Source organism: Medicago truncatula, chromosome 3, assembly GCF_003473485.1.
Source record: "Medicago truncatula cultivar Jemalong A17 chromosome 3, MtrunA17r5.0-ANR, whole genome shotgun sequence".
Lineage (NCBI taxonomy): Eukaryota > Viridiplantae > Streptophyta > Magnoliopsida > Fabales > Fabaceae > Medicago > Medicago truncatula.
The window spans coordinates 51,216,661-51,232,600 of NC_053044.1; the positions used below are offsets into that span (position 1 = coordinate 51,216,661).

Consider the following 15,940-nt stretch of genomic DNA (forward strand, 5'->3'; position numbering starts at 1 on the left):
ATTGATATAACACAAAAGCTAGGGAAACAATAACAATATTTAATGCAATCATGAAAGGTGGAAAGCCATAACTAAGAGCATTTAAGGTATCAGGTATGGGGAAATGAAAGTTTGAAGTCAGATGAGATGAATGCCTAGCCAGATGATTTGATCCAACGGACCTCCTTGATTGGCGCCTAAAAATTCTAGATTTAGGTTTTGCAAAGTTATTAGCAATGTTAAGTAGGATTAGATATAAACTAGAACGCCCTCCCGTGCAGGCACGGGTCATATAGATTGTAGAAATTAAAAATAATATAGAAATTTGTATAAGTCTTCATAGCAGTAAGTCATTAGTACGGTAATAAAGATAGTGTATTACATCATTCATACAAATAAAAAAGACTATAAATCTATATAATTCTATGAATGGCATTCCAAAAAATAGCAAATCATTAACTCCCAGTTCAATGGAATAAAAATCAATAGTAGTATATTTGTACAGCTCGATTACATAGAGATTTTTATTCCTCTAACCCAAATCTCAAATTGCTTAAGAGATGAGCAGAACATCAGCTGCCATCATAATTGTTTGATAGAATAAATTCTTGTGAAACACTAAAAATTAAAACAAAAACATCAAATAGATGCTCCTCGTCAACATCAATTTTGGCAATTCTAATCCTTTGATTCAACTTTGACGCGCACCATCTTCGAGGGCTGTGTCACAGATGCTTGTCCAACCTCGCCATTTCCATTCGTTGAAGAATCTATATTACCGGATGATCTTTTCATAGAAGATTTGCCAACAGGAGTGTGGACAATGTTTGTGTCGCTACACGAATCGCCACATTCTACAACCTGTAGGTGCCAAATAATAATTTACAATAATCAGCAAACAGTACCATAATTATACAATTATATTCCAACAAAGCATTGGCTGATGATATTAAAAGTCTATACCATGTTACTGTCAGCAGCCCTTGTATCAACATCGCCGGCATTAAAGGCAACACCAGATTCTTCGTTTGATTTCTAATTATTGAAATGACGAAAATTAATATAAATAGGATTATGGTTGATAAGGAAATTGCACAAATGCGTATAGAATGACAAAAGTATTATAATCATGCTACACACCTTCAAATTTTTAAACATGTTTGAACCTACAATACTACAATAGGTTAAGGCAGAAGACATGAATTCAAATAACTATATAAGGCAGGTGAATGGCAAAAAATACATAAAAAAGCTATAACCAAAAATTCATGTATATAAAATGCCAATCAAACATGTTTAAATTTATATCATCAATTACATCAACCTCTCTCGTGTGGAAACTTTACCACTTCATTAACTACATCATAGAGGCCATGATACCTCAGATAGTTGGCATCATCCACGATTAGCTTGTTATTTAATTTCGTACGAATGGAGAAGTTGGAACTCAAACTCAAAAGGAAGAGGTTGTCTATGAACTCAAGAAAAGAGTAGTAATCTTTAAATTTAAGAAATCTTACTTAATATAACAAACCATGACTGTAACAAAAGAAGCATAAAGGAATTATAGGACTGACTCAAGAAAGTTATCATTGATTCACCGTAAAAATCCCGACTAATATGGAATCAAACTCTTCAAAAATTCACAAATAAATAAAATTAAAGGCTTAATACATCATCTGCTCTCTTAACTTATTTTCCGTTTTCACTTTGGTCCCTAACTATAAAGTGTCTCAAATTGATCCCTTATATCTTCCGTTGTTTATTGTTTTGGTCATCTCCGTTAGTTTTTAACATCAAATATCTTAGGTGAACCATTGTTAAAGATGGTCCACCATAGACCTTATTGAATTTTTAAATTTTAACCTTTTGATTTTTTTCTTTAAAAGAGGATTGTTGGATCATGTAGGGTCTATTGTATTTTAGCGTGAACCACTAACACTTAATATTCTTTTCACTTTTCTTCATCTTCTTCTCTCATCTTCATCAATCTTAACCCAAAAAAAAAAAAAGAATGCCAAAATCCAAATTCAACCATTTTTAAGTTCTTTATCATGAATTTCTCCAAATACTCTTAATCATCATCAACACATCAACGACAACAGCAACAACAATGAAGCAACAACAATAGCAAATCAAATTCAACCCTTTTTTGCTCTCTTTCATCATCATCATCATGAATTAAAATTATAAGAGAAAAAAGAAGTGTTTAGGTTCTGTGTTCGTAACACCACCAGTAACCCTAACCTCCATGGTAGGCTGTCCCAATCTTCACCCCTTAATCTCAACCTCCCTATCATTACAACAACCGCCAATGGACACATTAGCACTTCCAGATTTATCCAAGATCAATCTCTTCAGTAAGAAGAAACCAGATCCTGATTCAATCGTTAATACTTCTCAACCTCCCTTGGTGTCTTGAAACATGATTGGCTTCTTAAACACCGTACCAAAATCCCTTCCGTTGTTTCTTCGCTTTTTCCGACTGATCGTGTTTTAGGTAGAAAGAGTACTCTTTCTGACCTGTAGTATGCCGCTGGCCTATAAAATGAAAGCGCCCCTCATGATACTCTTTCTCATAGCACGTGTTTATTATCAAATCAACAACAGCAACAGCAGATCGAGAAGGAAGAAGAAAAGGGATTAAGATTTTGGGTAATCCAATTTTTTATTAAGAGAAGCAAGAAGAAAAAGGTTTTCTAGTGTTATCGCTTTTTGGTTTTGATTCGGGAATGAAGAAGAAAAACGTAAACTCAGATTTTATAGTGTTATTATTTACAAAAAAAAAAATTATTAGTTAAAAAATTGAATTGAATTTTAAAGGTGTTTTTAATAAACATGGTGAAGGGATTAAAGAGATTAGGATGAATTCTTTTTCTTCTTGTGGTGACTGTTGATGGAACTCATATTTCATTTTTTAGATATTTTGATTACTGATTTTTTGTGATGTTGTAAAGCTGAGGTTTGGACTTTTTTGTGAATTTAAGTTTCAATTAGAGAGAATGGATTTAGGTTTTTGAAAAGAAAAAAAAATCTGGAAGTTAATGACGACATGAGAAAGAAGAAGAGAGAAGATGATCAAAAGTGAAAAAAATTAGGTGCTGACGGTTCACTATTAGATACAATGGACATGCAATCAAATGGTTAAAATCACATAAAAAAATTTAGACATTAAAAAACTAACGCAGAGGACGACATTAGTAAACGGAGGAAGACTTATGGGACCAAATTGAGACACTTTATAGTTAGGGACCAAAATGAAAACCAAAAATAAGTTAATGAACCAAAGTATATATTAAGTCTAAAATTAAAATAGTATCACTAAAATTGAAATACGATACTGAATTTTGTTTAAATTTTACCTTGAGTTGGAATCCATGACTGATTCATGAAGCTGTTTGCGTTAAAGCAATTGCAAGGTTACGACTGGATATAAGAGGCGGTGATTGTAGTTGTAGTAGTGGTTGTGGTTGACACCGGTAGATGGAGATATATGTGAATCGGGAGATGATGCTTATTATGACTCCATGATTCTCTTCTCTTCTCAATCTCAATCTAACCCTTGTTGTTCTGATTTCTATTGTACAGATCTCTTGTTGGGTTTTGAGAGAGTAGTGCCAAATGGGAATGAATGAAAAGGAGAAGAATTGATTTGAAGCCTTAGAGTGTGTTTGGATGGGGGAATGTTTTGAGGGAATGTAATGTTTTGAAGGAATTCAAATACCTTGAGGTGAATTACATTGTTTGGATAATAGTTTGAAGAATTTTCAAAATGATGGAAATTTATGAAGTATTTTGTTCAAATTAAATGTAGAGAATTTCAAATGACACCTAAAAGTTAAGAATTTCAAAATTCTTCATTGTCATATTTTTTCAAATTTTCCATTTTGGTCCTCAAAATTTTCAATTTGATCCCAATAAATTTATAAAAAAATTGCAAATTGACCCCTCAAATTTTCCAAAAATTATAATTTGGCCCCTCAAAAATTTTGAAATTTGCAAATTGACCCCTAATTTCATTTTTCAAATTTGGGCCAAAGAATTTGAAATTTATAAAAGTTGCCCAAAAATGATGACGATAATTTTTTTTATTACTCCATCCAAACAATAATATTTAAGAATGAAAGCAATTTAATTGAATCATTTGAATTATCTTGAATTCTAAATTCTTCAAAATTTCTCAAATACTCCATCCAAACACACTCTTAGGTTATTGACCTTCCGGCGAGCTGCAATTTTCAACAACGGACGTTTTAGCGTCGGAGTGAGAGACACCATCGATGAGTTTGGAATCTTTTGCAACACCGTACTTGGTTATTATTATAGAGGAGTAAATAGTCAATTTTCCCCCTGAAATTGTAAGTTTCATCAATTACCCCTCTGAAATTAACAAAACTTCAATTACCCCCCTGAAATTTCACAACGTTAGTCAATTTACCCCCTCCGTCAAATTTTTCTGTTAATGAACATTGTGAATTTAATATCACTAAAGTACTTACTTACCATTGTACTTGTTAATGAACGAGCCATGTTTAATTTAGGGAGGCGTCTAATACTGTCAGTGTCAACATACTCTACCTTCGAAATCTCAAATTCACTTTAGGATTTCCATTTTTTGTAACATGATGGGCTTATAATGTAAGGATTGATGTATCATACGGTCATCCGAGAAAATCAAAGCTCAAATGCATACACTTTTTTGAAAGAAAAAAAAAATGTTATTTCATACCCTAACACGTAAGAAACTAATACGGTATAAAAAATAATTTTACAAATGATGTTTCAATATCTTAAAAGTTTATCTTTTTAATACAAAATTTATTTTTAATTCCTTTTTTTACCTCATTAACTTATGTCTTAGAGCACAAGTAAACTTGACTCTTTGCATAATAAGCATTGTTGTTGCTCCATCATATTTTTTCTTCACTTGTTTTGTTTGTCTTGCAACAATAGTCAACTTCTTTAATGCGCTCCATAAAATTCTATCAAAATGACAAAAAGTAATTTCACTATATATATTAAATTTTTAAAAAAATCAAATGTTTTACTTTTTGAAAACTTGGAATATTTATGTTAAGAAATATGAATTAATGAAAAATCTTGAATTTCAGATTTTTCAACAATTGAAATGTTCTGAACATATATGTATTCTAATTTTTTATACGGTCAAAAATAATATTTTTATAAAAAATTCAGTTTTATTTAAATTATTCTAGGACCGTTTTGAAATTTTGCAGGGTTTAAGGGGGTATGGGAACTAACTGTAGGTGTCAACAGTAAAATTTTCCTAATTTTATTAAAATAAGGAAAATGTGGTAGTCGGCCGAACCCAACTAAAGCCCATATTCTCAATAGTGGCTGAAGCATTTAGCTACACGGGGCTGGTGCAAAATCAAAAGATTATTACTTTTTCCACCCTATCATCTTCTTCGGCGCTCTATTTTTTTTACCAAAATATTTATGGAATTTTCAGATTCTATAATTCAAATTGAGTTTTACCCTTGTTTTGGGATGCAAAAAAAATGAGTTTTCACCAATTCGGATTTTATAATCCAAAACCCCAAAAAATAAGGGGCGTTCCTTGGATTTTTCGGATTATAGAATCTGAATTGTATCAGCGCAAATTCTGAACATGTTTGTAACATGGATAGTCATTTTAAGAATCATATTAATCTTTTTAACTATCATCATTCTATTTTAGGTCATTGTTAGTTGTTCCCAGTCGAAAAAATGATATTCGGGTTATTTGATCGGATTGCTCAGAAACTTTGCAATAAAATCAGAAGAAGAAAAAAATCAAAATCAAAGATCAAGACTCTTGTAGAAGGAATTTCGCCCCTCAAAATCCAAAATTTCATTGTTTAAACCCATTTTTCATTATTTTTAATTTTTCATATTCTCAGAAAAATTCAAAAAACTTGCATTGGTCTTTTTTTACTTTTAGAACTTTTTGGTGATATTTTTATAATTTTTATATTTTATTTTACATGTTTTATTATTTTTTAATCAAAATAAAAAATTTATAAAGTTCATACTTTTCAAACGTTAGCGTAATAAAAATAGTAAAAAAACGAAACGTGAGTGCCCATATTTTCGTTATATATATAACGAATATGGGTGAAAAATATTTTCTTTTATTCAAAAAAAAAAAAAGGGGTGAAAAATGTAAACCCGACTTCGAGTATTCTGTGAAAAGTGAGAAACAAATTAAAATTTGGAAATATTATGGGCGAAAGGAGTAAAGGAGGATATAAAAAACTTCTCAGAATTGTATCTTCCTTTTAAATGAGAAAAATTTATGGTAAGAGAAACGACAAGACAAAAAAGATCTTCAACTTAAAGATTGTTTTTAAAGAGATTTACATGATACAAGTGGTAAAAAATCGATAATATTGCATCAATATAAGTGGTAAACTTCTCAGAATTCTATTGTTTTGATGATCTAGTTTATTAGTTATGAGAAAAACGGTAAAAAAAGAAAATAAACTACATCTTCTGCTTATTATTGTAAACAAAATTCTACTTTTTAAATTTATTGAATAAATAATTTATGCGGTTCAGAAGTCCTAGCTCAACTGATAAATGTCGAAATTGCAAGCTCGGACGTCGTGACCTGGATTCGAATCCGAAATCTCGTAATTGTGTGAGTTTAATTTCAATGGTTTATCACTTCATCTAAGACAAAAAAAATAAAAATTATGCGATTTAGAATATACATCACATATATGTCGTATGTAACAGTAGATTTTTGTTGGGTCTTGTTAACTAGTGCCTCAGGGCACTAGTTAAGGAAACAAAAGAAGAAATATATGCATTGAAAACATCACCTTTTATATTTTTTAAACTTTCACTACATAAATTCCAAAATACTTTTACTATTACTAGTTTTCTGCCATGAGACATTGGTTAACATTTTTCATTTTTGTTTATAACAGTGATGGGAGTTGTATGTTTTTAATAACCAACAACAAAGGGGATTTTTTTAGCACAAAAAGAAAGGCATACTCTCCTCCTTCTATTACGCATTTTATTCGGTGGGTGCTCAATCCATTCATTCCTTTGGTTAGGAGAATGACACCTAATCCAATAATCCATCTTTCTTGTGGCATTTGGTAGAAATTAAGAAGTGAAATCTGTTGCATGTGATTTTAATGATTTGTCGAAGGCCATGTTGATAAAGACTAACTAAAATTAGCAGCAATTGTGTTTGATTCGTAGAAGAACAATTTTTTCTCCTAAAAAAACAATGCCTTTGAAATAGTAATTAAAGAGTGGTATTATTTAGATACACAGAAGTCGGGCACGTATCCAAGGACAAATTGAAAAACTTGTACAGGAAGTCAAAAATAATATTAAATTCATATAATTAAGATGCATGAAATTAATTTGACAAAAATTTCATGATGCTACAGTTGTTTAAGTCACTCTCTGTGATGCAAAAGTTAGGGGGTTCAATCCTTATGTTTGCATTTTAATTTCAATGTCCTACAGTTTATTCTTTAGAAAGAAAATATGAATAATATGCACCCAAAAAAAAAAAATGCTAGCTGCAAGTGAAGCACTTATCTACTACGCTAAAGTAGTAATTATATAAACTACATGCATAGTATTGTGTGTATTAAATTGTTAATATATATGGAGGTGCCATGGCCATCGCAAGTCAAAGTGAAGATCAACAAATGTTGAACTGGGTAAACATAATTTACATTGATACTTGATAAGATAAAATATAATTCGGACGTGGGTCGAGGAAAGAAAGAAAAAAAATACAGAAACTGAAAAATGTATATAAATTTTGTGTTCAGATTTTTTTATCTAAGAAATATTTCTCTATGGTGGCTAAAACAATCTTGACACATGTTGTATAATCGTCTTGGTGAATGTTTTCTTAAGGGAGGGATATAGAAATGATCTCATTTATCCATGTATTTTTATGAATAGATTTGGAAATGAATTTGGTAAATCTGTTGTCTATTTTTTTTTTCTTTCCACAAGCTAAAATAGATATATTAATAATGCAAATGAAACACTCTGCACAAGACGTGCAAAAAGTGAGACACGGCTAAATATTTACAGACAACAAGGTGCTAGATAATGAAAGACACCCTCAAGTAACAGTTAAGATAAATTACTGGTGCACTCCCATACAAAGGAGGGGATGTGTCCACCAATCATAATAACAGTAATTAAAAGATGTGTGCTTTGCTTTCATTCATAAAAAAGAGTTGCGTTTGATTTTCTCCATAAAAACGAGAGAATGTGATACCTCATTTTGGAAGATATGTTTGTTCCGATCTTTCCATATCACCCAAACACAACCATATCATATACCTGTAAAATAAGAGTGTGTACATCGGGAAAATCCTGCCATAGAGCAAAACTGAAGGTAGTGCTGTCGTAAATCATTATGATGTACCAAAGACAAGCCTATCCAAGACGATACCAACGACCATAAGATAAAAGAATTACCGCAAGATAAAAATAGGTGACCCGCCGTTTCCATAACTTCACAGCCAAACACACATAATGAATTAGTTGCGTGAACTATATTCCTTCATAATAAGTTGCCTCGAGTTGGAAGTCGATTGCGATGAAGGCGTCACACAAACAGAGACACCTTTGCCGGTATGTGCCTATGACAAACATTGTCGACGAGACTCCTATCCAAGTGATCCCCATGACTAGTAATAAAGCGATAGGCCTCCCGCACCGAATATCCGTGAGCAGTGTCAAGAGTCCATCTCCATTTATCAGTAGCATTAACCTGTAAAACAAAGTTATGTAATAATAGAGAACACTTTCTCACACTCTCCTCCTCCCATGCTAGCAATTGTCGTCGCCACACCCACGCCCCTCCTCCGTCTTCCCAACCCTCTCTCCATTTTGGCCACCTTACAATCCTTATTTACAACCAAGTCAAAAATTCGAGGGTATTTGAATCGCAATGGCGACTCCCCGACCCAATTATCATGCCAAAATAAAGTACTAAGACCATCTCCCACCACCCGTCGAATGTTCCCATCAAACCAATTCCCTACTCCCTCACCAACCCCCCCCCCCCCCCCCCCCCCCACGAACATTACATAACATCTTCCACCATAACGAACCATGTCTGCCCCCCTCTATCACTCGGCCACCCTCCTCACCGTAACGTGCTTTTAAAACACGTACCACAACCCCTCTTTGTCCACCAACATCCGCCAACACCATTTCCCCAACAATGACAGATTAAACTCTCTCAATCTTCTGACCCCCTACCCTCCATCCTCCTTTGGGACACAAATATCATCCCATTTAATCCAAGCAATTTTTTTATTATCTTCACTCCCACCCCAAAAAAATCTTTTAGAAATAGATTCGATAAGAGAAATTATACCTTGAAAAAGGAAAGAAAGTAAATCGGAAGCGAAGGCACGACAGATTTCAACAGTATCAGACGACCTCCAAAAAAATATGTTGTCTATGTTTATGAAATAAATATTTTGAAACTCCTAAAGAGCTTTCAAAGGCTATATAGATTTTTTAAAGAACAAGTTGAGATGAAGGACTTGGGAAAGATAAATTTCTGTCACAAATTTAAAATTGAGCATTTAAAATTGAGCAATTGAATAATGAAATTTGTGTGCATAAAAAAACTTATATAGCAAAAGCGATAAAGTGTGTATATTAACAAATCTTATCTCTTGTGTACTTCAATTGACGTGAGAGTGAGATCACTAGATGTGGATAAATATTCCTTCAAACCTCAAGAAGAGAATGAATAGTCTTCTGGTCGCTAGTTTTGATGCAGTGAGTTATTGGTAGGTGAATCAGTTTATGTGTTATCATGATCTAGATTCGATGTCAACACCAATATGTTTAGCAATTTGGTTTTCGCGTACTTCATTGGATTGTTCATGTTGTTATTACAAAGGAGTATTTTTAGTTTATTTTTTTCTTTTACTGGGTCAGGTCAGGTTTGTATCTCCCGTCTTTTATATAATATTTCATTTTTTATTTTAATCTATTTGGAATTGTTTACCGTCTCTACAACCTACTTGCCTTAAAAAAAATACAGAATAGAGTTTGAAAAGAAAAAAACAAACAAACAAAATCATACCAGTGAATACTGGAAGAGTAATCATATTTGAACAACCATTTGGTACAACCTTTTTTGACAACTTTTTTTTTTCTTTTTCATTGGTCAAAAATAAAGGAGAGAGAAAAAGGAAGAGAGAGTAAAAATATAATATGAATATGAGAGATAAAGTTATCTAAAAGTTATCACAAAATGAATGTACAAATATCATTTCTCTTTCTCATACCAGAAATGTGTGGATGTAGAGCTAATATAAATGGAGTGGCCCCTACAAACATGGCTTAACTAACCTAACAGCAAATTCACTACTCTATACACCAACCATCAAATCTCTTCATTTGTTCTACGGATTTACACTTATAAATAGCCTCCTAATTAAGTGCTCCAACAAACATGGAATGAATGACATCCAAGTTAAACAGCAGTGGTGTTCAATCTAATTGGTTGACATTTTTTTATAACTTTGTTTGATTGGTCATCTTTTGCGGCCTGCATATGTAATTTTTTTTTTTTCTAACAATAAGCCTGATCGAAATTCAGCTACTTGGTAAGAAATATAAAAAGAAACAAAAACAAACGGAAAACTTGGAGCTACCAAACTTTAAGCGCGATTGAATCTCAAATTCATATATAGCAGACCGTGGGAAAATGTCATCCATTTTACCTACCGTGTTTTCCAATAAAGAAATGCGTTGATTGGTTGAATTGTATTTATCCTTATACTAAAGATGCACCACTGATATAGAACAAAGTGAATCAATTCAACAATATTCTTTATAAGGACTTCAATTAAATGAATCTTTTTAATATGTTTACTCTTCTTCGTTCACACATTTTCAAGAAAAATTTACGTAATGTCACTCATTACAAGTTATTCAAATACACTTAATAATGAAGTTCTTATACTCTAGGTTCCTTAAAAAGAATATGCACCTTCTTGGTATGCATAGTACAAATTAATTTACACAAGTATTTCTTCAGTCCTAGTGTCATACAAGCACATTTACATGAATCATATGATTGGGTGAATCATATTTATCTTCTATACTAAAATAGCACCACTGATGAAATATAGTACAACTTAATTTTACAAGTATTTCTTCAACAGTCTCATACAAGCACAATATTAGAATTAGAATAACTATCATTTGGACGTGAATTTGGTCTATTCATGTGTTCCTTAGTTTAGAGGCATTACCATGAGCTGAGTCACGTCTCAACCAAACAGGATAGAGCAGCTGTCTAACTACCAGTACATAAGATTTTCTTGAGAATACTACAGAACTCTGTAACCAACCCATTGATGTTAATATGAAACGAATCTTGCTTGCATCCACGTGCTACAAGAGTTAGACCAACCTAAGCCACAAAATTAAATCATCTACTAGTATTTATTGTTATCACATAAGGTACATGTTTCGGTTGTCTTTGAACTACATTTTTCTTAGCAGTACTTGTGGCCAAAATGGGGCATGGTCCCTTTATAGCGGTGCACTTTCAAATTAAACATTGAAACTTCTACTACTTCAATTTACCTTTTCATGTAGAGTAAGAGTACAATGACCTAGCAAACACTGACACATTCATCATCAAAGCTTCACTGTGCTTCAAGTAAATGAGTACAACAAACCACTAGTGGCAACTTTAAATACAGGACCACCTTCAATTGCAATCGGCGCCTCATTATTTACACCTCAACAAATCAGAATTAAATTCTTTAATACCGTTTTAAAAGTTGCCTGGAGTTTGGTATAAGGGCTGAAGTAAGTCATAAAGGACCGACATTCAAACTCTGTAAAGGAGATTTTTTTTTATTTTTTTTTAACCCTGCAATTTTCAGGAAAGGGATGCAGTAGTGTATGAAGCAAGGACATGTCATAGATACTGATACGTCGACACGGATAATAATCTAAAAAAATGATATAATTCAATGTAATTACATGTGTTGGTGTTGTGTCAGATAATGATACATGTAGACACCAAACACACCTTTGATAGAAATGCTTCTAGGTTAGTAATCTAAAGTTCAGTTAGAAGGTTAATAAAGTCTAACTGATAATTTTTTGAGTTAGGATTCAAACTCAATTCGTCATTTACCATTTAAAAGCAAAAATACTAGCATGACAGCTAACTTCAAAAAATTGACATGAATAAATTTCAGTCAGTAAAGTAATCTATCAACATTGCCTCATACAGAGCGTTGGAGAAAAAAATACAAACAGGATGAGGTCAAGGACAATATTGTTACACCTGTTCCTGACAAGAAAAAAGTTTTGAACCGCAAATTTTCTTACAAAAAAGAATGGTCCATTAAGAAAAAGAATCCACGTAAAATTACAAAAATGAATTAGAAAAAAAAAAAAGGGTAAAACATAGACAATGAATGAAAAAGCCCTCAAAATCTTCTTTATCAATCCATGATGACAAATAACAGAATGTACTCTCACATTGATTGAGTTGAATTGAATTTAGTAGCTGGAGTGAGGAGCATGAGCAAGCAAAAGAAACACTCTTAAGCCCTCAAATAAATTGTTGTCTCCAGTGATTCTATTCATAGAGCCTTGGTGGTGCACCCTTGCTTTTTCCATGTATATAATTCATCGTGTATCGAACTCTACATTGTACATAGTCCAGTTATTACTACTTTTTTTTGTTTTTCCTTTTTCAGTCTACTTGTTCACCAATTAAGTCTAGACCAACCAAAAAGAAAGATACTCCTTGGAATAGCAAGAAGTAGAAGTGAATCCCTTGAGCTGAAAGGAGACTCCTTGCTGAAGCTGTTAAAAGTAAAAAAGCCAAAGCAAGTTCCTTCAAATACATTTTGTTATGTTTCTTCTTCTTCTTCTTCGTAGACACATTTTCCTCTTGTCTCCTGATTTCCTCTTTCATTTCTTCCAGATCAGGTGCTGATGACCCTCGTTGATGCTTTGGTTTCTCGATCAATGAAACTAGATCACCCTCCGATGAACGACCGGACTTCTTAGTGACTACCCATTCGTACGCACTTCCTAGCTGGAATAGGCCCGAGATCATGGCATTGAATTTTGTAACTGACATGGTGTTTTCAAATAGGAGATACGGTACTATGAAAGGAAAAGCTTTTGGAGCTGGAAGAATGTTGAGAAATGACATGACTGCTGGGATATAACAAACAACCCACGCGGGAATCTCGGCCTCCGGTACGAACATTGTCATGGGAAGTATTATACAGAATAGAGTGAATGAGTAAAATGGCAACACCAGCTTTCTGAGAAGGAAAAAGAGAAATATCATGTTGAACTTCTTCCATATGCTTATCTGCAAGAAAGCACAATTCATATCCATAATCCATAATAAGCACAACTGTAACATTAAGATGTCGAATAAACAAACATTTTGATCTCTAAATGTGTTGGATGCCGTTACCGTAGTCTAGATTAGTGTGTTTTGTTAGTAATTTTATGGATGCATGTTCGATGATCAAACAAACTAAAGAAAACATATTTAAAGATCAAAATGATGTCTCAAGGTAAAATTTCCATAAAAAGGGGACTTGAGAATTGAGATACACATACCTTGGCCTTTATGACATCAGGCAAACAAAGGCGAAACAATTGCATTGGACCAGAATGCCATCTATGCTGCTGTTTTCTGTAAGCTTCATAAGATTCAGGTAACTCACATTGGCACTGGAAACATTAACAACTTGGAATCAGAAAATGAATAAGCCAAGTTAATCAAAACAAAAATTTGGTGTGTGAATCAATGTCTTGTTTGCAGTACCTCAACATCATTTAGGAAAATGAATTTCCATCCATGAAGATGAGCTCGAACAGCAATGTCCATATCCTCCACAGTGGTCCTCTCCAACCAACCACCAGCTTCTTCCAAAGCCTTTATTCTCCAAACTCCAGCAGTACCATTGAACCCAAAGAAATTAAGGAAAACACTATTCACTTGTTGTTCCACTTCAAAATGGAAACACAGATTAATATTCTGCAACCTTGTTAAAAGGTTCTCATCCTTGTTCACAAAAGACCATCTAGCTTGCACAAGTCCTAATTCGTCATTATCCTGTAGCATCATCACCAAGTGGATCCAAATCCAATCAATTATTAATTAATTATTAACTATATACCAAAATATATGACACATCCACCATAATTTCTTCAAGCTACACGACAACATAGATAATAATTCAACAACGACAAAGATCAAAAAGAAAAAAGAAACCTAAATTAATCATCAATCAATTTAGTAGTACCTTAAAATGAGGAACAGTTTTCTTAAGAAAATCAGGAGTAGGCTGAAAATCGGCATCGAAAATTGTAACAAATTCATAATCTTTCACATAGCTACAGTTCATGGCTGATTTCAGATTACCAGCTTTGTACCCATCTCTAATCACACGGTGTCGGTACAAAATGTTGGCACCTTCTTCTTGCCATTTATGAACCTCCTCCTTAATCAATGATTGTGTAATTGGGTCATCAGAATCATCCAGAACTTGAATCAAAAAATTGGATTTTGGCCAATCCAAATTACACACTGCTGCAATAGATTGCTGATAAACCTTAAAAAACATAACAAAAAAAAAAAACATCATTAATTACATCAACATAACAACAAAACAAACAAGCAATTTAATGTAGTAATTGTAAATTTGTAATTTACCTCTTTCTCATTGCACATGGGGATCTGAACAAGAACCATAGGGAAGAAACCCTTATCACCAGATTCAAGATCTGAAACATCACCACCTTTTGGAACAGGTTTAATTTTCTTAAACTTGATCCAAAAACAACCTAAACAAAGAACCAATCTATCTATACTCTGAATAAGAAAGAGCACAATACAAGCATTTGTGAGAAATTGCAAAGGAGGAGCAAGATACCCAACACGAATTAAAACCCATCTAGCATAAAACCAATCAAAAACATCTCTAACACCAAATGTCGGTGCCCACAATTCAAGATGTGGAGCACTAAAATGCCAACCTTTAAAATAAGCAACAACCTCAAAACACAACAAAAACACCGACAAACATAGAAACACCTTGATGAATGTATAGAACCTACTTTTCACTGTAGGGTTCTCTTTTTCCCTACCACCACCGTCGATATCCGCGTCGGTTCTACCAGAAGCAACGCGGCGTTTGACGGCGGAAACTAAACCAAACAATGCAGGAGCAATTTGAGCTAAGCAACCAGCAGCTCTATGAGCTTTAAGGAGAAGAACCCATGTGAGTTGTTTAGCGTTTTTGCCTTTTCCTTTGTCTCTTGAAGAAGATTTTGTTGTTAAAAGTAAATCTTCTTCTGAAGGACCTTCAAGTTCATCAATGTCCCAATTTGGATTCTCCATTTTAACAACCACTGGTGTTCCTTTGTGACTTTCTTTCACACCCCAATTGAACAAAGGTGCCATTTTTGTCTCTGATCTCGTAAATCACGCAATTTTTTTTCTGGGTTTTTTTTGGTGTTAGAAAAAAAAAAATGAAGAAGAACTACAAGTTTGATCTCATTGTCAGAAAATGAGATGAAAACGAGAAATGATGACGGTGAGAGACGCGTGGAGGAAGAAAGCAAAGCAATGCGTCGAAAAACAATTGTGACATTCGGAACAAATCTATACGTAGTGAAACTGTTTGCTTATATTTCTAAGAGAGAAAAGAAAGAACACTATGTTATGTTTATGATTATGATTATGTTATGACCTGTTTGGATGTGTCCAAAACTTACAACAAAACGGGGTTTCAAAAAACTAAATGGAAAAAGTGGGTAACATAAAGGGTAACAGCTCAGCACGTTTATGTCTTTGATTCGGAGAATTTTTTATTTTTTTTTCTGATTAAAAAAATTGAAAGTAGAAGAATTCAACCCCAGAAAAGCAGTTTCTCCGTCAAAC

The 15,940-nt window shown here is 33.2% G+C and overlaps 2 protein-coding genes across 3 annotated transcripts; both read right to left on the bottom strand.

The window, feature by feature from the left end:
• Window positions 1-414: 414 nt before the first annotated feature.
• Window positions 415-3,642, bottom strand: LOC25489996 (uncharacterized). 2 transcript variants are annotated; one of them, XR_003010298.2, is made up of 3 exons: window positions 3,342-3,642; window positions 943-1,014; window positions 415-840 (listed from the first exon to the last, which is right to left on the bottom strand). XR_003010298.2 is itself a non-coding variant. In XM_039831803.1 (3 exons), exons 1-3 carry the CDS (start codon window positions 1,135-1,137, stop codon window positions 658-660), a joined length of 273 nt encoding a protein of 90 aa, XP_039687737.1. In that variant the 5' UTR covers window positions 1,138-1,152; the 3' UTR covers window positions 415-657. The 2 variants fall into 2 exon arrangements, 1 of the variants encoding a protein (XP_039687737.1); XM_039831803.1 differs by lacking the exon at window positions 3,342-3,642 and adding an exon at window positions 1,120-1,152.
• Window positions 3,643-12,189: 8,547 nt separating this feature from the next.
• On the bottom strand, window positions 12,190-15,940 carry LOC25489999 (probable xyloglucan glycosyltransferase 12). Its single transcript, XM_013606365.3, has 5 exons — window positions 14,711-15,940; window positions 14,301-14,609; window positions 13,820-14,110; window positions 13,612-13,725; window positions 12,190-13,354 (listed from the first exon to the last, which is right to left on the bottom strand). The coding sequence occupies exons 1-5, from the start codon at window positions 15,458-15,460 to the stop codon at window positions 12,722-12,724; spliced, it is 2,097 nt and encodes a 698-aa protein (XP_013461819.1). The 5' UTR covers window positions 15,461-15,940; the 3' UTR covers window positions 12,190-12,721.